At 42.5% G+C, this 27968-nt stretch overlaps 1 protein-coding gene and 1 non-coding gene across 2 annotated transcripts; both read right to left on the reverse strand.

Moving 5' to 3' along the window:
* Positions 1 to 398: 398 nt before the first annotated feature.
* On the reverse strand, positions 399 to 26783 carry Atp6ap2 (ATPase H+ transporting accessory protein 2). The gene is made up of 9 exons (XM_026387584.2): positions 26640 to 26783; positions 19378 to 19508; positions 17139 to 17270; positions 9846 to 9941; positions 9545 to 9682; positions 8147 to 8200; positions 6413 to 6562; positions 4379 to 4498; positions 399 to 901 (listed from the first exon to the last, which is right to left on the reverse strand). Exons 1-9 carry the CDS (start codon positions 26677 to 26679, stop codon positions 710 to 712), a joined length of 1053 nt encoding a protein of 350 aa, XP_026243369.1. The 5' UTR covers positions 26680 to 26783; the 3' UTR covers positions 399 to 709.
* Trnaa-agc (transfer RNA alanine (anticodon AGC)) lies at positions 16465 to 16537 on the reverse strand. Its single transcript has one exon. It is a non-coding gene; the product is annotated as a tRNA-Ala (tRNA).
* Positions 26784 to 27968: the final 1185 nt, after the last annotated feature.

Genomic DNA, 27968 nt, shown 5'->3' on the forward strand with positions numbered 1-27968 from the left:
AATAAAAATATTTTCTATTCCTGCCTCAAGATGTCCCCCAAAGATCTGCTTTTGAGTATCTAATTACAAGCATCTGTAACTCCACGTGTCTCCTCTTGAAGCAATATAGTATTTTTAATACCCCTACAAGACCATGCACATCACTGAACTTGCAGAAGAGGTTAAAAAAACAGCTATCCTGTCAATCAAGCGACTGCATAAGCACATCCAGTATTTGAAAGGGCTGCTTTAAGTTAAAAACCTTTGCTGGTTTTCAGAGATATTTACATCAAATTAAGACATTTACAAATGGTTCATAGTATATGAGAACCCAAGTATAATTTTCATCTATCCTGTGTAAGGAAGTTAAGCATTCATAAGCTGCTCTAATAAAACTCAGTGCATTTTCCCAACATAAATAACAAGCTACTCTAAGTGTTTTACATGTCTCTCAGTGCATATCTCCAAATCTATTATACGGAATGAAATTACATTATTAAATGGCTATATCATGACATTCAAGCATATTATGGAATCTATTACATCATTTGATTCACATCAATACTAGAAGTCACTCTAAAAAAACATCACAGGCACACACAAAATAGAGAACAAAATTTGCTATTTGTTTTAATCAAGTATACTATCTACTTTAAACCACACTAAAAGATATATTTTAATAAAATGGCCAATTTCCAAACCCCTAGCCTAAGTGTGGCATGAGGAGAGCTCAGTCCATTCGGATCTTCTGGTTTGTCATCCTGTAAATGATGCTATCATATCCAGGATCCATGTTCCAAATATTGTAAGAGGTGATGATCACGGCCAAAGCCAAGGCGATCATTATCCAAAGTACCATATTGAAAACAACTGAATATTCAAAATTATACTTATATGCAAGGTTATAGGGACTGGCTGGTTTCTGCAATGAAGAAAAGGAAAGAGAAAATCAAATTTTAAGATATAACATTATCCTAATTTAGTGTGTTAGACTCACTGTCTAGCAAACACTTATCCACAAGTGGCCTAAGAGCTACTTGTACTGGGCGGAACCAGGAAGGGGAGTCTTCAGGGAGAAGACACTGGCACCGTGGGTGGAAGTGTAAACTGGTCCAACTGCTTGAGAAACTGGCAACACCCGGTGTAGCTGAAGGCAGGCGTATCCTGCCATCCCGGTAAGTCCACGAGTGAACCGAGAGCCTGTGCAGCCATCAGCCACACAGTGGGCGGGTACGGGGACGTGGCCGTACAGTGGGCGACACAGCAGTGAGGGGACCGATTCCTGCTCTATTCATAAGTCTGTGTGACTTTGAAAAATAACACTGAGCAAAGAACACAGAAAAATAATGAGGTATGATTCCATGTGTACAAAACTGAAGCAGGCAAAACCAAACAGCTCTGTTTTAAGGATAAATATGCACACAGTCAAACTGCAAGGGAAAGCAAGGGGGTGGCTGCCGTGGTCAGGAGCCGGGTCATTGAGGGGTGGGGTAGGTGGGGGACTCCAGGGAACAGGGGTTCAGCGTTTGTATTCTTTAAATAATATTAAATATGTTACAAGCTGTGGAAGAACGAGCACCTTCATGTTTCTAAAAGAGGAAAACAGGCTTCTTCAACTACACAGCAACTTGGTTCATTGTGGCTAAAGAATATAAAGTGTAGGCCGGGGCTGGGGACAGCTCAGGGGCCGAGTGCTTTCCTGTCCTGCAGGAGGCCCTGGGGTTGGTCCCCAGCACTGGAAAAACAAAATGAATATAAAAAATAAAGAGCAGGACAATAACAAGAGATGAGGTTCATGCAGGGAAGCCATGGGGACCTGGCCTTGAGCCCACGGCAACGAGGACGGGACATGGCTGAGGCAGGAAGCCAGCCTCGTGATCAGGGTCTCCTTTAGAAAAGATGACGGTGATGATGAAGTGTACAGGTGGATCTGGGAAGGGACAGCTGAAAAGCAGGGAGACAGACTGGGGTGTGGCAGCGTAGTGAGGTGGCAGAAAGGAGGGCGGGGTGCCTGGCAGACGGTGTCAGAGCTCTGCTTGTTCTACCACCCCAGGCCCTGGTACATCGTGGGCACTTGGCAAACGATTCCCTGAACTGTTCTTAGCTGTCCCCTTACGCTAACAGAAGACAGTGACTTCAACTGGAGGAGGGAATGGGGGCACAGACCCTGTGTTTACCTGCGGGAGCTTAGAGTTGAGGCCAAGGACCTCACACCCCGAGACCTTCTTTGGTTTCTATTTGATACAGCGGGCTCACACCCAGCCCAAGTGCACACTGCAGTGATTTTCAGCTCACTGACAGGGTTGCACAGTCTTTGCTGCAACTAATGTTACACCATCTCCATCAGCGCTCTAGGAAGCAAGCCCACGTGAGGCCTTCTTCTCTGTGAACAGGCCAGAGACTGGATGCAGGAGAGTGATGAACAGGGACGACAGGCAGGCGACCAGACGAAATGACATTCCAAGGAATGTTTGATGCCAACTTCCCATTGCAAAGGTTTCCTTTGGGTCTCTTACAGTTTTACAAACAAGAAAATTCTGGAGATTTTAGACGGCATACCTGAAGCGCTAACTCAACCTCGTAGGTAAAGCAAATCGGACCTCACCTGGCTCTTGCCCCTAATAACACATCTGGTCATCTGAGAGGCTACTTTCCCAGAAACTCAAGTCGTGCATTAAAGGAGCCGATTGGTAAACGCAGCCTAGCACTTCACAGGAGACACAATAATTCAGCTTTACACAAGTGACTGCTCAAACTCCAAAACTGGGGCCTTCTTCAAGATGGCTTCTCTCTGGGGTCACTTCATGTAAACTGGGCAGGCCAACCGTGGCAGTATTCAAGTTTTCCCACTAAGTTCAAATCTGTCTGAAGGCTCTGCTTTCGGGGTCAGCTCCCATTTCTTTAATCAGTTTAGACATATTCTGTGGCTTCTCCTCACTTGCTGTTGTCTGAAGGTTTTGGGGTCTGATTCTTGCTACTTGCTGTTGTCCTCATGGTGTATCAGCTCTGCCCGTGGGTTACAATTTCTGAGTTCACTTTGGGGATCATACCCGGGAAGGCTCCCCTGCCCCGTGATTGTACTGAGGGTGTACCCTGTCAGAGACTCCACACTGACTTCAGCTGTGTGCTGTGGAGGGCTCACCAGCGTGGGAAGGTTTCTGTTGATTTCTTGGCCGGGGCTTTCCAAAACAGCAGGTGACACAAATTGGAGCCCCTCACTCACAGGAAGGGGGCCCTGTTGTTGAGAACATCTCTACTCCCAACAGACTGGCCACCTGGAGCTCAAGCTGCCTTTGCTGGTAGGCAGAATGTTCACGAGTCTCCCCTCTCGGGAGGGCACAGCTTTTTCAAGGTCCCCAGCTTTATAGGGAGGTGTCACTTCTCATCCCCTCCCCCACAGGGACTCAGAGGCTCCTCACCTGGTTTCTGTTTTTGTTTTTTTTGGTGCTGGGGATTGAACCCAGGGCCTCCCCAGCCCCTGAAGGATGTCCTTAGTTTGGCCTGCTTCTTTGCTCACCCTGTAAGGATCTCCTTTACCTTTTGACAGCTGAGCTATGCACTTAAAAAGGCCTTTTATTTTTCATCCAGTTCTTCTAGATGCCTTACAGCAGACACTGGTGGTAGCTGCGGGGTAAGCGGGGCGTCTGTCTGGCCTGCTATGTGTCTTAAACACAGGAAACCAATCTAAAGCCGGTGTCTCCAGGCTGCCTTTGGCAGGCATCAGCTTCAGCCCTCTCACCCCAGGTCTCTCCCTGCCATCTGTAAACGGAGTGACATGGGTCTGAAGGGTACAGAAGTGACTAGGGAGCTGACAGCAGTAAGTGACGAGGCCAACCGTAAATAACGTTCTTGGCTACGTGGCGTCTAGAGTGTCTATACCACTCTTTCCCACCCCCAGATTTCCTGAAGCCATATATCTAAGATCATGGACACACACAGTTTTCCACAGCCAGCAACCTCACCTCTCGCTCTAAATGCTTAAACTCAAAGCAAGATCCATACCAAAAAACTATGGCGGTAAACCAAAATTTTAAAGACCTACACAAGGAGGATTCCAGAAATAAGGGATTTTGCTGCCAAGACAGTGTTCCTTCTAAAAGAGCAGAGTTCATCAGTTGAGAGCGCCCCGCCACGCCCTCAGTGACTGCTGATGTCCCCTGTACATACCAATATTGGAACTCTCTTACTGCCCTGGCAGATTTACTTTTATCCCTAACTCAAATTCTTACAGTATCTGATGGTAGCCCCAAAGGACTGAGTACTATTGGCTAAAGCACAGAACCTTGTGAATAATCAATGAATATTTGAACTGAAATTGTTTTTCAGATTTACTGACGGCCCATTCATGTCACCTAGAGGTGACAGAGGATTTAATTTTTTCAAAAGAAATCATGCTCACCTCTTCTTTTGCCTCAAGGATAGTTCTTGTCTTCCTCATAAGGGATGTGTCAAATGATTTGACAGTCACTAACTCTACCACTGCATTCCCACCATAAAGATTGTACATGTCATCTGCAAACTAAAAGGAAGTTGTTAACATTGTGATGAATCTCCAATATGTTTTGTCTTCATTTTTTAGTTGTTGATGGACCTTTATTTTTCACTTATTTATATGTGGTTCTGAGAATCGAACCCAGTGCCTCACACATGCTAGGCAAGTGCTCTGCCACTGAGCCACAATCCCAGTCCCCATTTTTAAGTGACAAAAATTGTATATAATTATCCCTCAGCACCTGTTGGGGACTGGTTCCGGGACCCTCCTGGGAATGCAAAATGTGCAGATGCTCAAGTCCCTTACATAAAATGGTGTAGTATCTGTAAAGAACCTACGCATATCCTTCCGTATACTTACCAACACACACGAACCTATGCATATCCTCCCGTATACTTACCTACTTACTTTTCTTTTTGTCCTGGGGATTGAGCCCAGGGGTGCATAACCACTGAGCCATATCCCCAATCCTTTTTATGTTTTGAGACAGGGTCTCACTAAGTTGCTCAAGACATCATTAAGTTTCTGAGGCTGGCTCCGAACTCACTATCCTCCTGCCTCAGCCTCCTGAGCTACTGGGATTTCAGGTGTGCGCCACTGTGCCTGGCTTCCGGTATACTTTTAATCTTCTTTTGGTTCCTTATAATACCTAATACAGTGTCCATGCTGTGTTAATAGACTGCGTTGTTTAGGGAATAATGGCAAGGGGGAAAGTCTGTATACATTCAGCACAGATGCACGTTTTTTCCCTAAATATTTCCAATCCTTGGTTGAATCTCCAGATATGGAACCCATGGATAGATATTTATCATATGCAATATTTGTTATAAGATATAATATACAGCTAGGCGTGATGATGCACGACTGTAATCCCAGAGACTCAGGAGGCTGAGGTGGAAGGACTGCAAGTTGGAGGCCAGCCTTAGCAACTGAGCAAGAGTCTGTTTCAAAAAAGGTAGAGATGTGGCTCAGTGGTAGAGCACCCTGGGTTCAATCCCCAGTACCACAAAAATAAACAAAGTACACACACATTGTGGAATGGCTAAACCAAGATAATTAACATGCGTCACCATCATTTTCTGTGGCAAGTCAAATACAAACTCATTTAAATTATGTGTAAAGTTTCTGTTCTTTGACAACATATTTCTACCTACTGGATCATGATATATGCTATGTCTTAAAATAGGCAAGACTAAAGATTTTGATTATGTTGAAATATTCAGAAAAGTGTTGAGCTTTAATATATATTCAAATGCTCAAAATAAGATTACTTTAAGAGACTGAACTTGTTGGCATATAAACTGGGGGAAGGGAAGTAGGAAAGGGAAATGAAGAGATGTTCCTAAGTGGTCTATGATTAATCACAAACGTCTACAAAGATTTACGCAGGAAGCCTCACTGAGGAGTTATTGGTGAGTAACGTGGAGGGCAGAAAAGAACAGGCATTTGTTATGCATTGGTTGCGTGTCTGCTGTGCTCGGTGTTCTAGTTCAGTACCTGATAGTGTTTAATGGGCACAGAGTTTCAACTGGGAAAGATGAAAAAGTTTTATTAGAGATGATGACGGCTGCAGAACACAGGACTGTATCTAATGCCACTTAAACATGGCTACAATGGTTACATTTTACGTTATATATATATATTTTACCAGAAAAAAAATATATATCATGCTATAGTTATCAATCATTTCCTAATACTGTCCCTGCCAGCATTAGAAAGAGGTAGCCCAATATATACCTTTGACCCTATTTTATTCTTAGCCACTATAATTAGAACACCCTCCAAACAGTCAAGACCTCACTCAACGGCATTTCACATGGATCCCCAGCACCACAAACAACCCCCACACACAAGAAAAAGTGTTCTCACAAAGCAGATTTTCCCATTAAGAGCAAAAGTGAAATGTCACATTCTGACCTCTCATCCGACACTGAAGTTTACCTTTTGCAGAGCATCAACAAGGATCCTAGAAGCATCTCTGAACTGCTCAGAGTCTTCCCCGTAACGTTTCCCAATTTCATCCAAACCTGCTAGCTCCAGTGAGTACAGATCAGGAGAGTGATCCTTGGCTAGATGCTTATGACGGGACAACTGAGGAGGACAAATAAAAAAAGGTGACAGATATCGTGTGGTGTATAACAGCTGATTCAAGTTTCATACCTAAATAAACTTGGCTACCACAGTACTCCAGCCACGCCCACAGCCTGTGGTCTAAAATGGTGGTAACGGGGAACTGGTTTAAATGGGAGTTTCTGATAAATCCCACCCAAGTCTTATTTTGGGGAACACTTACAGAACTCCTTGAATATTCAATAAAAGTTCTTAATAAAATTGTTAGGTTTTTTTCAAAGTTATTTTTTTTTTATATATGACAGCGGAATGCATTACAGTTCTTGTTACACATATAGACACATGTTTTCCTATCTCTGGTTGTATACATAGCATATTCACACCAATTCGTGTCTTCATACATGTACTTTGGATAATAATGATCATCACATTCCACCATCATTAATTACCCCATGCCCCTCCATTCCCCTCCCACTCCTCTGCCCTATCTAACAAAATTGTTAGTTTTATACCAGGTGCGGCGGCATATGCCTATGATCCAGCTACAAGCGAAGCTGAGGCAGGAGGATTATAAATTCGAAAACAGCCTGGGAAACTTCATGAGACCCTGTCTTAGAATAAAAAAAGGTTGGGCACACAGTTCAGTGATAGAGCACTTGCCTAGCATGTGTGAGACCCTGGGGTCAATCCCCAGCCCTGCACACAATTTTTTTTTTAAACACAACTGCTTAGTTTAAAAACTCAGCTATGGGGAAGCACACAAGGAACAGCTGGTTGGACCAGTTTGATCCCAGGAATTAGTGAGCCATCAGCCGCTACTCCCCACAAACCCTCCCTCGCCACTTTCACAGATCCCCAGCGCTGAACTTCCCGATTCCTCAACCCAGTACTGGCTGAAAAAGTTTAAAAAACAACTTCACAAGCTACCAAAGAGGTAAGAATTTCTATTTCAGTTACAAGGATGAGTAACTCAAAAAAAAAAAAAAAAAAAAAAAGAAGCCCTTCAGACAGATGCATTCCTTCTCGACTTGGTTGACAGTATTATTTATCCCAACTATTACTTCTTGTTTTTCAACACAAAGCTACAGATGTAGGAATTATGTCTTAATGGCTGACCAGAAATCAATGCCCAAGTTAGCCAGGGTATTCTTATTCCCAGGACTATTTTGTGGAGGACATACTGTCTCCTCTAAAAGGAGAAATGCAAAAATAATTTCACGCTCACATGAGTTTAGAATGCCCAGCACCACTACTAATTTCTCAATTTTCATGGGGTCTTAAATCTAGACATTCCTTTCTTTTATTCTGCATTTTCAGGGATTGAATCCAAAGCTTCACAGCTGTTAGGCAAGTGTTCTATTACTGAGCTACGTCACTGGCCCTTTTTATTTGTTGAGACAGGATCTTATTAAGCTGCGCACGCTGGCCTTGAACTTGTGATTCTCCTGTCTCCGCCTCCCAAGTAGCTGGGATTACAGGTGTGTGTGCACTGCCATGCCTGGTTTAGGGCATACATATCATGCTTTCCAACTGGATTCACTATCAGTGAAGGAGTTTATAGACACCAGAATAAATGGAACTGAAAAATTCAAGCAGCCTACTTACCAAACTTGAGATATCATGTAGCACTTGCAGTTCCGAAAGAAACAGCAGGTCAACCTTCAGAGACCAAAAAAAACCCAAAATGAACATTATTTTAAATATGCGTTACAGGTCTATATTTGCCATTTATCAAGTAAAATACAGGCTATTACAAATATTAATCCCATAAGTAAAATTATATAATTTCCCCCCCTCTGGTAGGTTCACTGCAACTGACAAGGCGTACACAGGCGAGGGTGCAGCTGGTGGGAGAGCGCTTACCCAGCATGCCTGAGGCCCTGGGCGCCACCCACAGCACCAGAACAAAACTGCATGTAAAACACTGCTTCCTAACAGAAAGGTAGTGGCCATCCCTTAACACAGTGACTGCCACTCAACAGCTATACTTCTGACAGAACCATGATCCATCATCTGAATTCCACTGTGGTTTTTCCTCAGGGCACCAGGATATCCCGCCACGGGCCAGCGTGCTCACTCCCCTTGAATACTCTCCATACTGGACAATGGAAAATAGTGGTTCTGGTCGCCCAAAGTAGGTAAATGGTGGACGTCATCACAAAGGTGGCATGCCATGTGATTACAAGGGTGCAAAAGCAGACGATGAAGCTGAAGGGCAGCAAAGATGGGGGTGCCCCTTCCACTGCAGTATCCAGAATGAATGAGAAAAACCTGGCAACACGTCGGCAGCGGTGGTTTGTGCTACATAGTGTCCTGTCCATGTTTGAGCTGTATCTCATCTAGTCACATTGGGAATACAGACTCTGCTCACTAGGGGGCTGTTTAATCCTCTATAGGATTACCAGGTGGACACAGCTCCTCCACGGAGACACTGCGGTTCCTGGCTTGTGTGGATGAACAGGGGCAACCCTGCCACTAGAATATAACACTACTACAGCTTGATTCACAGCAAGGACTGGTTTACTCATGAGATCATTAAGATGATTACGCCATGAGCCAGGTGTGGTGCTGCACGCCTGTCACCCCAGCAACTCGGGAGGCTGAGGCAGGAGGATTCCAAGTTCAAGACTAGCCTCAGCAATTTAGTGAGACCCTAAGCAACTTCGTGAAACCTAGTTTCAAAATAAAAAATAGAAAGGGCACAGGGCTGGGGCTGGGGCTCAGTGGAAGAGTTATTATGTTCATCTACAACTAAAAATATATTTTAAAAAAAGGCTCCAGATATGGTTCAGTGGTTAAGCACCCCCAGGTTCATCCCCCAGTAAACACCCCCCCACCACCAACCAAAAAAAAGAATATTACACCAGTGGAGAGAACAATTTACTCCAGCAGTAAATCTGTATGATTTTTTATTTTCTAAAAATTCTAACATTTCAAAGTAACGTAAGGAATGGAAAGTTAACAATGATATTTATCTTTTCATTCAACAAGTGCACTACTTACTTCATTGTTCCTACTCAGAGAATTGAGGGGAAGTGAATTGAGAACGGAGTTTTCTTGAAACAGGCGACTACGGAGCTGCCGCAAAGTGACTGAAAGGTCTTCAAACACCGAGTTTGCCTTCCCCACCATATACACTCTCTGCAAAGAGAATCCCAGACTGAAGTCACCCACAGTCTACAGTCTGCTCAACACAAGGAGGTCTGACAGTATTTTTCATAAAAGTGGTTTTCAACTTTCATTAAGTCATGAAAGCTGCTTTTATTTTTTTTAAAGCATCTTATATAAAAACTTTAGCACTTACTTCCTCACTAGGAGCCAACTGCAAAACTACGGGAGTTTCTTCAGAAAACAAGGAGTGAATGGAATTTGCGACGCTGTCAAGACTAAAAGGAACCGCCTGCGATTTAAGAATAAGACCACAGTTATTTTCTGAATGAAAGTAGGAAAAAAAGTCATTCAGATGGTATTAAGAAAGAAGCCTGGGGACTTTGGTTTTGGTACCTGGGGCACTTTACTGCTGAGCTACATCCTCAGCTCTTTTTAATTTAATTTTTCTTTTGCAGCAGGGTCTTACTAAGTTGCTGAGGTTGGTCTCTAACTTGCAATCCTCCTGCCTCAGCCTCCTGAACTGCTAGGATTACAGACATGTGCCACAGGGCCTGGGTGGCACCGGTACTTTTTATGGAAATTTGGAAGATGAACACCTGGAGCCCTTTTAAGGCTATAGAGGATTAAACAGCCCCCTAGTGAGCGGAGTCTGTATTCCCAATGTGACTAGATGAGATACAGCTTAAACATGGACAGGACACTATGTAGCACAAACCATTTTCTGGTGGTCATTCATGTACTTGAAGCAGCAACACATTTGGTTTCAATATTGATTAAACATGCTACAATGAATGTGTAAAGTATTTACTTGTATTTAAGAGATTTGAGGAATCAGAGGTACTGGATTTAATTGAAAGAATTAGACCTCATTTTCCATTCTGAAATTTTTTAAATGGATAATAAGATTTAGGGTTCATCTTCAGATAGACTGAAGACTCTCAGACAGGCTATAAAAGTATACTCCAAGAATTTAAGGCTCTTATCTTAGGAATGCAAGAAGGTATTAGTAGAGGGAAATACCCAATTCTGGCAAGACCTCCTTATTTACTTGAAATTTATATCAAAATATAACAAGCAATCCATACTCATTGTTGAATTCTTAGGAAAGTCTGAGTTCATGTTGGAGACATTTTATCCTGATCCACAGCAGAATTTTAGTGATTATTTTTTTGTTGCTTTCTTCACTCTGTTATCTGGTATAAAAATGTAGTAATAATATGTCATCACTCTTGATTTTAGTAAGACTATGTTAATAATTGTGAAGGTGTCAATATTTTTAATTTTTTATATATCCTAATGTTAATTATAAAAAAGAACTATGTACATGTTATATTATCAAAATATACATAACATGCAAACAATATAGTGTACAAATCCTGGGGTAACAACTCAATAAGCGTTTGTACAAATGTATGCATTCATGTAACCCACACAGACAGGAGGTAGAGCGTCATCAGCACCCAAGAAGCACCCACCTCCACCCCCAGGGTGACCAAAATGCTGGCTTCTATCTCCATAGTTGGCTTTGTTCAACATTTTTTTTTTCAAGGTCTAATTAACATTTATAGAACAAAAGCAGAATATACATATTTTTTCAAATATCCATGGAGACTTTACCAAAGTAAACCATATCCTAGGAAGTGAATAAAAAGGTTTTTTTTGGTTCTACATTATTTTAAAAAATAAATTGTAGTAATTTCCCCACAAAAATTATGTTATTCCTGATATTACTCTATTAAAATAAGCAATACAGCAGTGTTTCTGTTTTAGTGGAGATTTTTTAGTGATTTTTTTCCCAATAGTTCCCTTTACTACTTACAAGTTCATGTTTATAAGGAGCAAATTAATGCTAATGTGGTGCAGGCAGGCAGAAATCAATGTGATTATATAAATCTCACTGATGAAATCCCAGCATCAAAATTAAGCTTATCAATTTTATACTTCTGTGAAATGAAATCAATTTTTCTGTTACTCAAGATGCACATTAACTCTTCCCAAAATTCTCTTAAAATGAGTTTATGAGTAACTGAGGTGGGGGGAAGAATGTGCAAACTTGCAAAAGCACACTGTGACCAGCCCCGCCCCCCCTCCCCAGTCACCGCAAGTGCTTTCCTTTTGGGATCACAGTCACCTCCTCAGGCTTTGCAGGGAAACACAAGCAAGTGACAAACTTCCCAACCTCATTTCACTGAGTGAAATGGCACTTGGGTCGGGAAAGTTGAAGGTAAATGCTAACATGTCCCTAGCAATTGCACAGGAGAAACGAATGAATCAGATGACTGCCAGACTGTGAAGGAGAAGAAATAGCTATCTAGACAACCAAGCTCACCAAGCAAGAAGCTGAGCTGCTGAGAACACGGCGACTGTTTTCTGCCACCATATTCTAAGGAAAGGCCCATTTGTCCAGTAATTTCTGAATCCACAGGACTTGAAATACTAATTAAAACAGCTAGATAATCAAATGGAAGCTTCATTAAGTGGAATTCTAAGACACTCTGGTTTTAAGGTTTTGTGGGGTCTGCCATCTGAGCCTTCTGTATCATTCCCCATCTTCTGCCAGGAAAAGTATTCTAAGCAGCCAATCAGGGGCAAGCAATAAAAGGAGCTCTCTTCACAGCTTCTCATGTAAAGTCAGACTAGTCTGTTTTAAAATGTTTAGTTTTAGATTATATGCTAATAAAAATCTTGCAATGGCATTTTGGTTTTTTATATATTTATTTTAAAGAAACTCCACAATGTTTTTCCCAGGAATCACATAATAAACGACATTAATACTCTTGGTGAAAATGTTCTGCCTTCCAATCTTTGTTGTTTCCTTCCTTCCACTTTACTTGCATTTACTATGAAACTTTTTGGTTTCTTGTTTTTTCTTTTTTTTAAATATTTTTTTAGAGTCAATGAACCTTTATTTATTTTTTTTTATCATTTTCATTTTTTTAAAATTTGTTTTAATTAGTTACACATGACAGTACAATGATCTTGACATATCATACATTTGGACCTTTATTTTATTTATTTTATGTGGCGCTGAGGATTGAACTCGGGGCCTCACGCATGTTAGGCAAGCACTCTACCACTGAGCCACACACAACCCCAGCCCACTTTTTGGTTTCTTTAGCTTATTAATTTCCAATCCCTAAATTGTCTAGGATGTGCATCTTAAGCTATAAATTTCCCTTTTACACTGGGTGTGATGCAACGCCTGCAATCCCAGAGGCTCGGGAGGCTGAGGCAGGAGAATCGCAAGTTCAATGCCAGCCTCAGCAACTTAGCAAGGCATCCAGCAACTTAGCAAGACCCTGTCTCAAAACAAAAAAATTAAGAAGGGCTGGGGATGTGGCTCAGTGGTAAAGTACCCCTTGGTTCAATCCCCAGTACCAAACAAAACAAAACAAATCCCTTTTCTTACCACTTCAGCTTTAAATATAAGGTTCATTATTATTCAGTTCTAAATAATTTGGAAATTTCTACAGCGATTTCCTCTTTAACCCATGAATTATTCAGGAGTACATCTATTCCAACTGTCTTTCTTGTTGTCTTTTTAAAATAAATGAATTTTCAAGAATTACATATACACAGAGTTGAAAGAGACAAATAGTTCTATAAGACATTGTATGAAAAATGTTTGCCTCGCCCCTCCTTTCCCATTCCTCTGAGGCACTCTCAAATCCTTTTGTTTTTACCACCTTCTTTAAATAAGATGCTTATGTGACTACATTTTGATTTTCAAGTGTAGGCATTATCTATTTTCTGTCTATTCTAGAAAACAAGGACTTAGCTCTCCCGCATCACTAACCATAAACTCATCCTCTTTCCATCTTTCAACAGTCGCAGCAGAATTGCCCCTGGATCGGTGTCGTTTCATTCTTATGACTATCTATGTAATATTCTCACCCAGCCTCACACTAGGAAATCGCCACTTTTCCAACCCACAATGGCAATGAGGGGAAATCCGCTCTCATTCTACTCTCATTCCTTGGTAATGACAATGTCTTTTCTCTCTGAGAGCTTTTAAGATTTCCCATTTCCTTGATGATTCTTCAATTTCACTACACCTAGGTGTTATTTTGGACTTGGCCTCCTGGATATTCGGTATGCTTTAAATCTGCAGTGTCACATTTTTTGTTTGTTTTTATCATTTCCAAATACTTATTTTATTCTTAATTGACAAATAATAATTGTATACAGTTATGGGGTAGAATGTGATGTTTTGAAACATGTTTACAAGATGGGATGGTTAAATATTAGGCTAATTAACAACCTCATCATATACTTGTGTGTGTGTGTGTGTGTGTGTGTGTGTGTGTGTGTGTGTGGTGAAAACATTTAAGACCTACTCTTTTTTTTATTAGTTGATGGACCTTTATTTTATTCATTTATTATTTCTATGTGGTGCTGAGATTTGAACCCAATGCCTCACACATGCTAGGCAAGCACTCTATCACTAAGCCACAAGCCCAACCCTAAGACCTACTTTTTTAGCAATTTGAAAATGTAATTCATTCAACTGCCTGTAACCTCAGTTGCTTGGAAGACTGAGGCAGGAAGATTGTAAGTTTAAGGCCAGCCTGGCATCTCAGTGAGATCCTCTCTCAAAATACAAAAGAAGGGACTCGGGATATAGCTCAGTGGTAGAATATCTCTGGGTTCATTCCCTAGTACCATGACCCCCTCCGCAAAAACCCACAATGCATTATTATTTATGATAGTCACTATTTTGTGCATTAGACCCCTGAAGCATGAGCCAGCAATTCTACTTCTGGCATATGTCCCAAGGAGTCGGAATCAGCTTGCCAAAGAGATTTCCACACTCCATGTTGACTGCAGTATTAGTCACTATAGCTTTGATATGAAAGCAGCCTAGGTACCTACCCATAAGCAGAAAATGGATAAAGAAATGTGGTAGGGCTGGGACGTAGCTCAATTGTAGAGCACTTACCTAGTATGCAAGAGGCCCTGGGTTCAATCCCCAGCACTGGAAAAAAAATTGTGGTTTATATATATATATATACAGTGAATTACTATTCAACTTTAAAGGGAGGCAGACATCCTGTTATTTGTGACAACACAGGGGAACTTTGAGGACATTATGTTAAATGAAATAAGCCTGGCACATTAGAAAACATACTGCATAATCTCACATATGAAATCTACAAAAAAGTTGAACTCATAGAAGTAGAAAGAGAAAGATAGTTACCACAGGCTGGGTAGGAGGGCTGGTGGATGGAACAGGGGTATGTTGATCCAGATATGTTTTTTGGTTTTGTTTTGTTTTGGCACTGAGGATTGAACTCAGGGGCACTTGACCACTGAGCCACAACCCCAGCCCTATTTGGTATTTTATTTAGAGACAGGGTCTCACTGAGTTGCTTAGTGCCTTACTTTTACTGAGGCTGGCTTTGAACTCGTGATCCTCCTGCCTCAGCTTCCTGAGCCGCTGGGATTATAGGCATGCGCCACCATGCCCAGCTCAGATACTTTTTTAAGGTATCATTTTGTTATTATTTTCAGATTTAAATGCACTGTGTTCAGAGAGGGTGGTTAATATGATCCTGATTCTTTATCATTTGTTCCGATTTGCCTTGTGGTCTAGTACATGCTTGTTTTGTAAGCATGCCATGTGTGCTTGGAAATCGGCCATAAGAAAGTCTGAAAAACAAATGCCCAGAAAATCAGCATCGCACAGACCACAGTCTTACAGTAACATGAAAAATTTTAAATTAGAAATTATTAAAAAAAGAACCCAGGGCTGAGGCTATAGCTCAGTGGTAGAGTGCTTGCCTTGCACACAGGAGGCACTGGGTTCGATCCTCAGCACCACATAAAAATGAATCTACAACTATCTACAACTAAGAAATATTTTTAAAAAAAGAACCCATACATTTGGAAATGAAAACAATTTCTAAATAACTCATCACAATCTAAATTCTGAAATATTTAGAATATCAACAAACATATCACCGATCAAAAATGTCTTACAACTGCCTCGTGTGTCTTACAGTTTCTATTGCACAATTTGAATACACATTCTAAAATGGCTTTTCGGCTGATCTAGGAAGATGAGGTGTTACTGTGGCTGACACCTTTCTCGTGGCATTTTGTTTTTTCCTTCAAGTACTTTCTGACTTTCCTTCCATTATTTATTGTCCCCGTGCTGGGGAAATAAGCCAAGGCCTCACACACGCTAAGTAAGTGCTCTACTACTGAGCTACACCCTGGGTGCACACCTTCAATTTTTTATAACAGCCAAAGGAGGTGTCCCTACAGGGTGAGTGGTGAATTCGGAAGGAACCTCCCTACCCCTGTAATTCAGATTTCTCTGGGGGAATCTGGGGCCCAAGGCCCAGGGCGGTAAGCCAGCTCCTCTGCAGCAGCCCCAGGCAGCTGGGGTTTCATTAGTCCCTTTCTCAAGAGCAAGTGGACAGACAGCATTTTACAGCTCCTCACCTTCGGCAGGAAACACCCTTTCAGGGTCAGCTCCTGCTTACCACGGTGGCCTCTGAGTTTTCTATTCCTATCTGGCACCTGTGTTTTCAGGGTAGTTGTGCTCATGAAGATGTTTTGTGACTTTTTTTTAAATATTTATTTTTGAGTTGTAGTTGGACACAATACCTTCATTTTTTTTTTAAAGAGAGAGAAAGAGAGAGAATATATAAATATATATATTTTAGTTTTCAGCGGACACAACATCTTTATTTTATTTGTATGTGGTGCTGAGGATCGAACCCAACGCCCCGCGCGTGCCAGGCGAGCATGCTACCACTTGAGCCACATCCCCGGCACTAATACCTTCATTTTATTCATTTATTTTTATGTGGTGCTGAGAATCGAACCCAGGGCCTCTCACATGCTAGGCGAGCGCTCTACCGCTGAGCCACAACCCCAGCCCTGTTTTGTGACTTTTTATCCAGCATGTCCATGTGCTTGCAGTAGACGGAGGGCCTCTCCCATCAGCTCATCGCCAACGTTGCCTGAAAGGCCAGTGAAGGAATAAGCGAGGCAGCAAACAGCCTTTTGTCTCAGAGGAAAAGTTCTGAAGGGAAGGTGACAGGACAATGTCCAAGAAAATGTCAGAAGGACACACCCTCAAGTGGCTCTCTTTTAGTGGCACTCTTTCTCAAGCCTCTGACCATTCTGAGCAGGGCAACTTGTCTATCTCTTATCTTAGAAAGAATTCTCACCCATGGAGAATGGCCAGGTTTCCATAACTTGATAACTACCATTATCTTTTTAATGAAACTGTGTTCTCCAAAGAATTTCAAAAGAGAGTGCGTTTTAAAGAAATTGTGTATCCAAAAATGAAAAAAAAAAGTGTTTAGAATTTAATTCATAATGTTCGCTAGCAAGAGAAAATTAAAAAGTGTATTCCTCTGGGCTGGGGCTGTAGCTCAGGGACAGAGCACTTGTCTAGCATGCTAGAGGTCCTGGGTTCCATTCCTAGCACTGGCCCCTCCCCACAAAAACTTTTAGTGCGAGATATACTCACATTCTCCAAAGGGTATGAGATGACACTTCCTGGAGGGAGAGCCAGCTTGTCTACTCCCTTCACCATCACCATAATGGTAGCCCTGGGCCGATGAAACAGGTTCCCCACAGCAAGTCCTGGCCAAGAAAGATCCTAAATGTCGAAAGGCATAAAATGGTGCTTAATTATCAACTCAGAAAACCATCGCCCCATAATATCAACTAAACAGAGTTTAGGGGTTCTGATGACCCTGGCCAAGAAAATTCACGGGGACAATAATCATTTTATAAAATAAATAGTAGCTGCAATCTCCTAATCAAGGATGCTGATTTCTACCTTCTTCATTTTCTTAAGATTCTGGATTTGAAACAAACTCTACTAAGAAATCAGCTCAAACTTGCTGTGGGAAAAAAAAAGCAGGCAAGTAAACACAACACAAGGACTTTTTAAATTCCACATTGCAAAACATTCTCCTCTTCCTATAACCACGGACAATTTCTTCCTCTACATCATTTTGTACCCTTACATATGGAATCACTTTTCTCTCTCTCAGTGACATAGCAAGACTGTCATTACAAAATTCTCTTTAGACTAAATACAAACAAAATTCCTTCTGAAAGTAACTCATGTCAGTTTACTAACAATTTTCTTTTTTTAATACCAGGAATTGAACTCAGGGGAATTCAACCACTGAGCCACATCCCCTGCCTTTTTTTGTATTTTATTTAGAGACAGGGTCTCACTGAGTTGCTGTCTCGATAAATTGCTGAGGCTGGCTTTGAACTTGGGATCCTCCCAGCCTCAGCCTCCCAAGTTGCTGGGATTACAGGTGTGCACCATCCACTATGCCTGGCCAGTTTACTAACAATTATTTCTAAAGGTAATTTTAATAGCCACTTGGAGTCAAATTTAAGGTTGTAGGGTTTGGAGTATAGCTCAGTGGTAGAGCACTTACTAAGCATGTGTGAGACCCTAGGTTCCATCCTCAGCACAAAAAAACAAAACAAAACAAAACAAAACCCAATACATTAAGGTTGTAAAGAATTTAGGTACAACTTTCATCCTTAAACATACAAATGTGTTCACCCTGGTTGCCCAGAGACGACAGAGCTCAGGGGTTCCACCCTTCGGCCCGGCAGCTCAACAGTTCCCATGAGCAGCTTCTTGCAAGCACACTAAAGATCTAGAAGGAAAGTTCCTTTTGGTGACTAAAGATATCTAGGGACCACATCAAATTCACCACATGCATAATGGGGGAGGAGACAATAAGAAAGCAAAATGCATCTCTTTCCTTCTAAGCCCTGAGCTTCAGATTTCTGGGATTGGCTGGATATAGACGCCCTCTGCTACAATCATGTAAGCAGCCAGTGACTACAACACATAATAGTTTCAGACTAAGAAACCAAGGTCCTAGGCTGCCCAAGGACTACATGATTATCACGTTATTTTCCCAGTCTCAGACAAGATATGTATCTAATATTATCATTCATAGCAAATCTATCACCTGCACTAAAAGAAAAGATATATCCTATTAATAGTAGAATACCTCTGTTTATTTACTATGTGTCAATTAAAAATAAAGACATATTTAGCCAGGTACACTGGCGCACGCCTGTAATCCCAGCAGCTCCTGAGGCTGGAGGCAGAAGGATCTCAAGTTCAAAGCCAGCCTCAGAAAAAGCCAGGCCCAAAGCAACTCAAGTGAGACTCTGTCTCTAAATAAAATATAAAAAAGGGCTGGGGATGTGGCTCAGTGGTTGAGCACCCCTGAGTTCAATCCCTGGTACCCTCCCCACCCCCAAAAAATATATATTTAAAAAATATTTAAAAGCTAAAAAAAAAAAAGGACAAATGCATTATCTGGTATACAAAGAATTTTTATTTTTTAATTTTTTTATATTTATTTTTTAGTTCTCGGCGGACACAACATCTTTGTTGGTATGTGGTGCTGAGGATCGAACCCGGGCCGCACACATGCCAGGCGAGCGCGCTACCGCTTGAGCCACATCCCCAGCCCCTACAAAGAATTTTTAAACGATGACTAAATAATTACATGGTAAATAATTTATAACAATTTGGTTTCAGAAACTAAGCTTAAAGCACTTATCAAAAATCTCCCCAACCAGAAATGAGCTTTCAAAAACTTTAGTAATCTGCAGTGAATATACCTACATATGTTTGTTACTTCCTTGGTCTCTTAGAAGAAATCAGCAAATGTGTTTTTAGAAAGAATTGCAAGTATTTAAAAATATATACATACTTCTTTCACAGAGAAGCCCATGGATAATGCAGCCACATCTGGGATTCTTTCTCCTGGTATAGGCCAATTTCCATTTCGGAAAACAACAGACCCTGGTGATCTTAATATACTGAACTCATTCCCCAAAACCCCTGAAAAGAAAACAGATTCAATGAATTATCAGCACAACTCTTTTGTACCCACCTTGAAAACTGTTAAATATAATACATGTTTCCCCACCATCCACCGACTTGGCATACTAAATTACAATTGACGAAATGCTGAATCCTCAATGTCAACAAATTATTTTTCAAAGTTTAAGCTCAGCTAGATGCATATGCCTGTAAATCTCAGCAACTCGGGAGATCAGGGCAGGAGGATTGCAAGTTCAAGGCCAGCCTGGGTAATTTAGTGAGATCCTGACTCAAAACAGAAAAGAGGGGAGGGATGGCTAGGAATGTAGCTCAGTGGTAGAGTGTTTGCCTAGGATGCGCAGGGCTCTGGGTTCCAGCTCCAGTACCACAAAAAAAAAAAAAAAAAAAAAAAAAAAGAAGAAGAATTTAAGTTCATATATTCATTTTTTGTTTTTGTTTTTGTTTTTTTTTTATGGTGCTGAGGATTGAACCCAGGGCCTGTGCATGCAAGGCAAGCACTCTATCAACTGAGCTATAGTCCCAGCCCAAGTTCATATATTCTGCTCGAACAAAAGTACGACCACGAAACAGGATTTTCCTAATGATGTAGACGCCTTCCTACAGACAACACCTAAAAGGCACATGTGACCATCTGGCAAAAATTAGCAGTCAGTGGCATTTCTCCAGAATTTAAAAACAACAACAAAAAGTAAAACCCTGACACAGGCTAAAAAGAAAGAAAACTTGAAATCTCTAAATTATTTCTACCCTCGGCCCTCTCTACCAAGTGTGAATTCATAAAGTTTCTAGTATCTCATTATAAGACTTTAGTATGTTCTTATCTCAGGATAGATCAATGTCCTACATGCAAACCTAGTGAAATGAGAACTGTCAAGTGGAGGGTGCCTGTGACCAGTCACAAAATAAAACAATTCAGACTTCAGAAACAAAGTCCATGCGGTATTTTCAGTCAACCTATCTGGAGAGTGTGAACAGGTATTCTGTAATGATTAAGTCAACTACTCCAAGGGTACGGTGTCTGGATTTAAAGATAAAGGCTAATTGAATAAAGGGACCATTTTTATAAGCCCTCCAAGGCTAAGGCTAAGGTTTTTATCTTCTTTTTTTTTAACCTTTATTTATTTTATTTATTTTTATGTGGTGCTGAGGATCAAACCCAGGGCCTCGCACGTGCTAGGCGAGCGCTCTACCGCTGAGCCCCAGCCCCAGCCCCAGGTTTTTGGCTTCTTCCCCCAGTTACATATTAACCCAGTGGTGTCTAGTTTATACAAGGCAAGGAACTAGTGGAAAGTTTTAAGTTCTTATGAAAAAATCAGCTGCAAGTCCAAAACAAATCTTGGCTCGTATAGGAAGATGAGACTAATAAAGCAGGGCTGTTGTTCTCTTGACTTAGAGAAGTACCATTTACAGGGAATAGGAATAAAGTTTGGAAGCGCCAGTAAATGTCTTGGTGTTGCAGTATTGACGGTAAATAAAAGGCCTCGAGATGGTGCTGATACAACACAAAGACTTAGGTTTCAATTAGGCACAGCAGCCAGGACAGGGATTTCCAAATCGTTCTAGCCAGAGGCAGTTCAAAAACTAGCAGACTGGAAGGGTCACTTGTAACCCACAGACATCTTGGTTCGCTAAACTCTAAGGGAAATAGGGCAGCACAAGACCTAGGCTTTCCAAGTACCATTCGCTTTTTTTTTTTTTTTTTTTTTTTTTTTTTTTTTTTAAAGAGAGAGTGAGGGAGAGAGAAAGAATTTTAATATTTATTTTTTAGTTCTTGGCGGACACAACATCTTTGTTTGTATGTGGTGCTGAGGATCGAACCCGGGCCGCACGCATGCCAGGCGAGCGCGCTACCGCTTGAGCCACATCCCCAGCCCCAACCATTCGCTTTTAAGGAACCATATTTTCACCTGGAGTACCTTTGTTTTGAGATGTGGCCCTACTCACTCAACCCTGCAAAAGCCATACTATTTAACTTTGTGTCACCTTTGTAGTTAGATTAACCTCCATGGACATACAACAAACTCCTTCAGGAGGCTACCGCTTTAGGAAACCTTAGAAATAGGCTCCTACAGAGAAAGGTCACCTTGTCCAAACTTCTGCTCACTGCAGGTATCACAGCTCTGGGATGTCTGGCTGCAAGCCACCCATACTCTTGACTTGAACATCACCAGTGATGAGGAACCCCACCTCAATTTACAAACGCTGTATTTATCTGAAGTCAGCTCCACTGTCCCAACATTCTAGTCCTTTGAAAAGTTCCTCCTTGTACTGAACTGAAATGGGCTCCCTGATGTTCAGCTTCTTGGGTTATTACTCAGTCTCACCCGATTACCTTGTCCCCAGAAAGAAGAGGAATTCCTCTCCTCATCACCAATTTCTTTGCACAAGCCCCTCCCTGTATGTCCTCTCCCTCCAGACATGAAGGCAGGGATGGTCCCCTCCACTCTAACTTAGGCTTGTGTTCAGCCTTCTTAGGGACTTTCACTCATTCACCTACAAAACGATTCATTCAAATGTTATTAAGCCACTATTCTGAGACAGACAACATATCAGAAGATAGGCAACAATATGGTGGTAGGCATAGAAAGATGTCCCTGAAGAAAATCAGCTCCATGAAGGAGGGATTTGTATCTTGTTCACTCAGTATCCCCAGGGTAAGAACGGTGCTTGACAAATTGGTACTCAATAAATACTTGCTCAGTTAATGAGTGAATGAAGTCACACCTCAAAAACATGCTGAGGGTGTGCCCATTCTAAAATTAAAATGACAAACAACAACTCCAAAACCAGCTACCAGCCTCTGCTTCCCTTCAAAGGAAGAATCCTAGAACTGGAGTCAACCATAACCTGCTTCTCTACTTCACCTCCTGGACGCTACCCAGCTACCAAGCCCAGAGTTCCTGATCCCTCCGCCACTCACACAGCCCGCCAAGTCCAAAAGACAATTTTCAGCCCTTAATTTACTGAACTTCCCAAAGCATCTGAAATGGGAACACCCTCCCAGAAAATCTCCTTCCTTGAACTTCACGAAGCTAGGGTCCCTGGTTTTCCTTCAATCCCTCTGGTTGCTTTCCTGTTTCTCTTCTCATCCTTTGAAGCAGTGATGGCCCAACTTTTTAGATTTCAACCCTTTCAGCACAAAGATGGAAGGAAGCCCGTACATATGTGTATATGTGTGTACACGTGGGTGCAAGCATATGCTGCACACTTGTACTAAAATAATAGGCTACAGGGCTAGGGATGTAGCTCAGAGGTAGAGCACTTGCCTAGGATGCTTGAAGCCATTGGGTTTAATCCCCAGAACTGTAATAATAACAATGATATTAATACTAACAACAATAGGCTATATATTTGTACTACATTACAAAGCACACAGAAATGAAATTTTCTAATAAGATTGATACCTGTATAGTATTCTTCCCAATCTAATCATGAGAAAACATCAGACAATCTGAGGGACATTAACAAATGACCATTACTGTTTACAAAAAGATGACTTTTTTTTTAAGTTCTAGTACATTCTCCTAACATCTAAATGGATCACCTACTATATTCCACTTCAGAGATCTGAGAGCTCCATTCTTGACCCCCTACTTTCCTATTTTACAGAGCTCTCCCTGGCTGAGCCCATCCACTCCTAGGTTGTGAACACAGAAATGCACTGATGCCTCCCAGATTTTTATTTCCAGCCTAGATCTCTCTTAGGTCTGAGACCGATGTACTCAACAGTCTGTTGACATTTCCTTCTAAGTCCCACCTGCCCTTCAGACTCAACAGGTTTAAAACTGGATCTACCATCTTTCCACATGCTTCTCCTGCATTCTTTGGCTCCAAAAAGGTTGCCACCTTCTGCCCAGTTGCTTGAATCAGTTGCCTTTAAATATATATATATATATATATATATATATATATTTTTTTTTTAAATATTTATTGTTTAGTTTTCGGCAGACACAACATCTTTATTTGTATGTGGTGCTGAGGATCCAACCCAGTGCCGCGCGCATGCCAGGCAAGCGTGCTACCGCTTGAGCCACACCCCCAGCCCCAAAATATATATATATATTTAAACCTAAAAAACAATTTTGTATTTGGATTGAACCCAAGGGTGTTTAACCACTGAGCCACATCCCCAGCCCTTTTTATGTTTTCAGTAAGTTGCTTAGGGTCTCCCTAAGTTTCTGAGGCTGGCCTCAAACTTGTGATCCTCCTGTCTCAGCCTCCTGAGCCACAGGGATTACAGGCACGTGCCACCACCGCTGGAATTTTTAAATACTTTTGCAGCACCACGACTAATTGAACCACAGAATTCTACTGAGTGCTTTTTCTTATCATCTCCTGAATCCTTTTCCCTCAGTGTCCCTCACCAGGTTTGCTAGATCTGGCTGCCTCTATGACCCTCTGGTGTCACTCTCTGATCCAGTTTTCTCATCACTTTTACAAAATACAAATGTGTTTGTCTACCTCTCTGCTTAAATGTCCAGAGCCTCTGACGCAAATCCAAAACATAATAGCCCAGAGGCCTTACCAACCTTACTTCTGGGATCTCTCCAACTTAGCCCCTATACATTCTTGCCTCAGCAAACTATTTGCTCTTTTCCTTTTACATGTCTATGCTTCTGTCTAAAATGCCTTTTCTTTTCTTTCTGTGTATTTTCTTTTCTTGCTGGGAATGGAACCTGGGGTTTTACGCATGCTACACAAGTGCTCTCCCACTGAGTTATATCCCTAGCCCTTAAAATGTCCTTTCTTTTCACCCCAACCTTTCCCGTATTTGCCCTGTGAGGTACCTCCCCAGTCTGGGTGAGAGGCTCCGTGTCCTTCTAAGAACTCCATCATACTATGTTATGATCTATGAATGGATGGAATCCATCAATATGAAAAAAAAGGAGGGGGGGGTTCTAGTTTTGTCCTCCTGGGTATCAGTGACCAAATCAACTCCATCTTCTACATAACATCCCTTAAATTCCGTGTGCTTCACTCTTTGCCTTTCCTCTCAAGGTTAAATATCTGAATTTTTTTCAAATACTCCTCAGGACATGATATTTATAACTCTAGTTCCTTAGTTCTCTCTCCACTTCTGTAACCATGTTTCAAAAGATTTTGATTTTCTTCTCAAATAGAGAAGTTGGAGCTCTTGAAGATGTTTTCCATTAAATTACACTTAGTCATTGTGGAAAATAATAATTTAACCTCATCTGACAAGACCCAGCAATGCAGAAGTTCTTGGTTTGTAGAAACTAGATCATTCTAGTAAGGAAAGCATGTTCAAACCATGTACAGAAACAATTATTTGATCTCAGACTCAAAACCAAACCAGAAAACCTAAACCTCACTGAATCAAAACAACGTCATTAAAGCAGAGAATCTCAACAGATGTTTTGTTTAAAGCACAGTATTAAAGGGAAGATTTTCTTAATTTCAAAAACTCAATTAAAATAAAAAATTGACCTAAAGTATCTTCTTTTCTTGTGTGTGTGGTACTGGCAATTGAACCTGGAGGCACTCTACCTCTGAGCTATATCCCCAGTCCTGTTTGTGCATTTCTTATTTCGAGACACGGCTGGTTAGTCATTAAGACAGGCCTCCTGGCAATCCTCCCCCTCAGCCTCCAGAGTGGCTGGGATTAGAGGCCTGAGCCACCATGCCCAATGAAAAGTATCTTAATGGACAGATCAGAATGACCTTTTCAAAGTCAGCTAACGAAAAGAAACAAAAAGCTGGGTGTAGTGGCACACCTCTGTAGTCCCAGTGACTCAGGAGGCTGAGGCAGGAGGATCACCAAGGCCAGCCTCAGCCATTTAGCAAGACTGTCCGGAAATAAAAAATAAAAAGGGCTGCGTTGGGAGTATAGCTCAGTGGTAGAGCGTTCCTGGGTTCAATCCCTGGTTTCACACACAAAAAAAGAAAGAAAATAAATATAACTATTATCAACACACCTCCAGAGATGGAAGAGAGCTACCGATTTCAAGAATATCACTGGTCTATACCTCCCACAGAATTAAATTGTCATTCCTGACGCAGGACCTCCCACAGCATAGGCACAGACCTCCCACTGGTTTTAAAGTGACACACGGGAGACCAGGGCACCAATTCCTCCAAGTTGTTCTCAACTTGGGCTCTTGTTGCCCACAGTGTGCATTCCCTGGCTCGGCACCCATCACACCCACATTCTCACATGCAGCACTGCCTTTGCCACAACACATTATGGAAAAGGCCCGTGCTTTGGAGCCAGCTGGTCTGGGTTCAAGTCCAACTTCACTACTTACTGCCTCTATGGTGTTGAATAATCTATTTAGGTTTGATCACTCTGCAAAACGAGGACGACACCCTTTTCTGAGGATTGCTGTCAAATGCAATGCAATTACCACACGATATACAAGTTGAGAAGCCAAATGTTCGCTGACTTCCACTCTTGCTCAATGCTAGGGAACCCAGGTTCCTCTCAGAAAGCTGCCATTGATTTGACATGTGACCCTAAGGATGTGACTCACATCCCAGTTTCCAAATCCTTAAAACTGGGAACTGTGACAAACTATGGAGAGGTGCTTTGTGTTCACCTGAAGATACAAACCACATAAAATAATGACACCACCCCAATTTTTACATCCTGAAACACACATGAGTTAGAGCCGTCACCATTATTGATGACAACCACTACATTGAAGACATTAACCGAATGCAAAGAATAATAATAAAGGCAGCAGCCAATGGCAGCTAAGGAATCGGCCTTTCCTTCTTCGCAGCGGGCTGTGGTTCACCAGTCCATTGAGAAATGCGCCCGACCTCCGAAGGGCCTCCCGAGCCGGAAGAGGAGGCCAGGCTGATTGGAGGTTGGCGGCACTGCGGGAGGACGCGCCTTCCTCAAAAAGGCGGAGGGTGGAGGCCGGCTCCGAGAACCCCCCCACGGAGCCCGGCCCTGGCCAAGGACCGTCGGTCCCTAAGGCCGCACCAATACGAGCGGATCCCGGGGAACAACCCTGAGAGAGGCGGCTGAGGTGAGGCCGGCCCTGGCTGCCCGCACTGCGGCATCCGCCGGGCAGCCGCCCACCCCCGGCCGCCCGGGACCCTCGAGCCCCGCGGCGCAGGGCTTCCCGAAGCACGTCCCGCACGTCCGCCCCAACTCCTCACCCGCCACCGACAAGCACAGGATCACGGCGAGCACAGCCATGGTGCCGCGGCGGCTTCAGCAGCGCAGGGCGACACTGAGAGGGCGGGCGGGATTCGAGCGACCACCGCAGCTTGAGGGGGTGACGCGCTTGATATCGCTCCGATTCCGAGAACCCGCCCCTTTGTTGCGCCGGGACGGCTGCCGCCTTCTCAACCAATTGGCAGCTACGCCGCGAACTACGGGAGAGACGTAGCAGGGAGCGGCCAGCCTTTTAGGCGGGGGATAGAATGATGGATGGAATGCCCCGCCAATGGTAGCCAACGATTGAAGAGCTGGGCGGTGCCGACCTCCTGCCGGCGAAGACGGGTCATAAGATGAAGGGTAAGGCAGGGGGTGTCGAGGGGCTGAATGAGCCGGTCTCGGGGTCCCGAGAGCCCACCGGGTGAGGCTGCCTCGTGAGTGCCGACTTTTTGTTCAGTCTCCGGCGACGATCTCCAACTGGGGGGGGGGTCTGTCTTTCCGGGTCGTGGGCTCCACCCTGCTACGAATGCCAACTGTACAACAGCAGGTTCGGGTTTCGCTTTAAGAAGTACCCAGATGTTGAGCATCTGCGGGAATAAAGCTAGATGCCCCTGGGAATCCCTGCCCCCAAGGAGGGGTGTTCGTAAAATACAGGATTCCCAGAATTGAATTTCAGATAAACAACAAATACTTTTTAGTATGTCTCGAACATTTTTATGGGACATACTAAAGCAAATATTCATTTTTTTATCTGAAAATCAAATATAACTGAGCGTCCTTATTTTGATTAGCCGAATCTGGCAGCCCTGCCTCCGAATACTTTCCGAACTACCAAGAACGGTGGGACGGAACATCCATTTTTCAGTTTCTAGTCTGGGCAAGGTGTTCTGTGACGATATAGCAGGGCTAGACTTAGTAATTGGATCAGGATCTTCCCTTCCCACAGCTTATGGTCTTTAGTCTCTATGGTGTGAAGCAGGAAGTGACACTGGTTAGAAAATGATACTCCTGCTGATGACCTTGACAGATGGATATGATTTCAGTATGCGAGGAGGTAGGGAGCTTCTTCCAGGTAGGGGAAACTCTAAAGTAAGAAAGCCTCCTCATTAACTGTTCTGCTTGATAAAAGAAGAGATTATATGAGGGAAGGGGACGCCAAGCTAAAACTTTAAGTTAGGGACATATTTATTAAGAATTTTGAAATGTACATGAGAAAGAACTACATTTTTCAGGAAATGGAGAGCCATAGAAGGTGGTTGAGTACTGTTCAGTGCACAAATATAAGACTTATTAGAAGAATGTCTCTGTTTTCTCAGTTCCCACTCTTT

The sequence above is a fragment of the Urocitellus parryii genome, chromosome X (genome assembly GCF_045843805.1).
Source record: "Urocitellus parryii isolate mUroPar1 chromosome X, mUroPar1.hap1, whole genome shotgun sequence".
Lineage (NCBI taxonomy): Eukaryota > Metazoa > Chordata > Mammalia > Rodentia > Sciuridae > Urocitellus > Urocitellus parryii.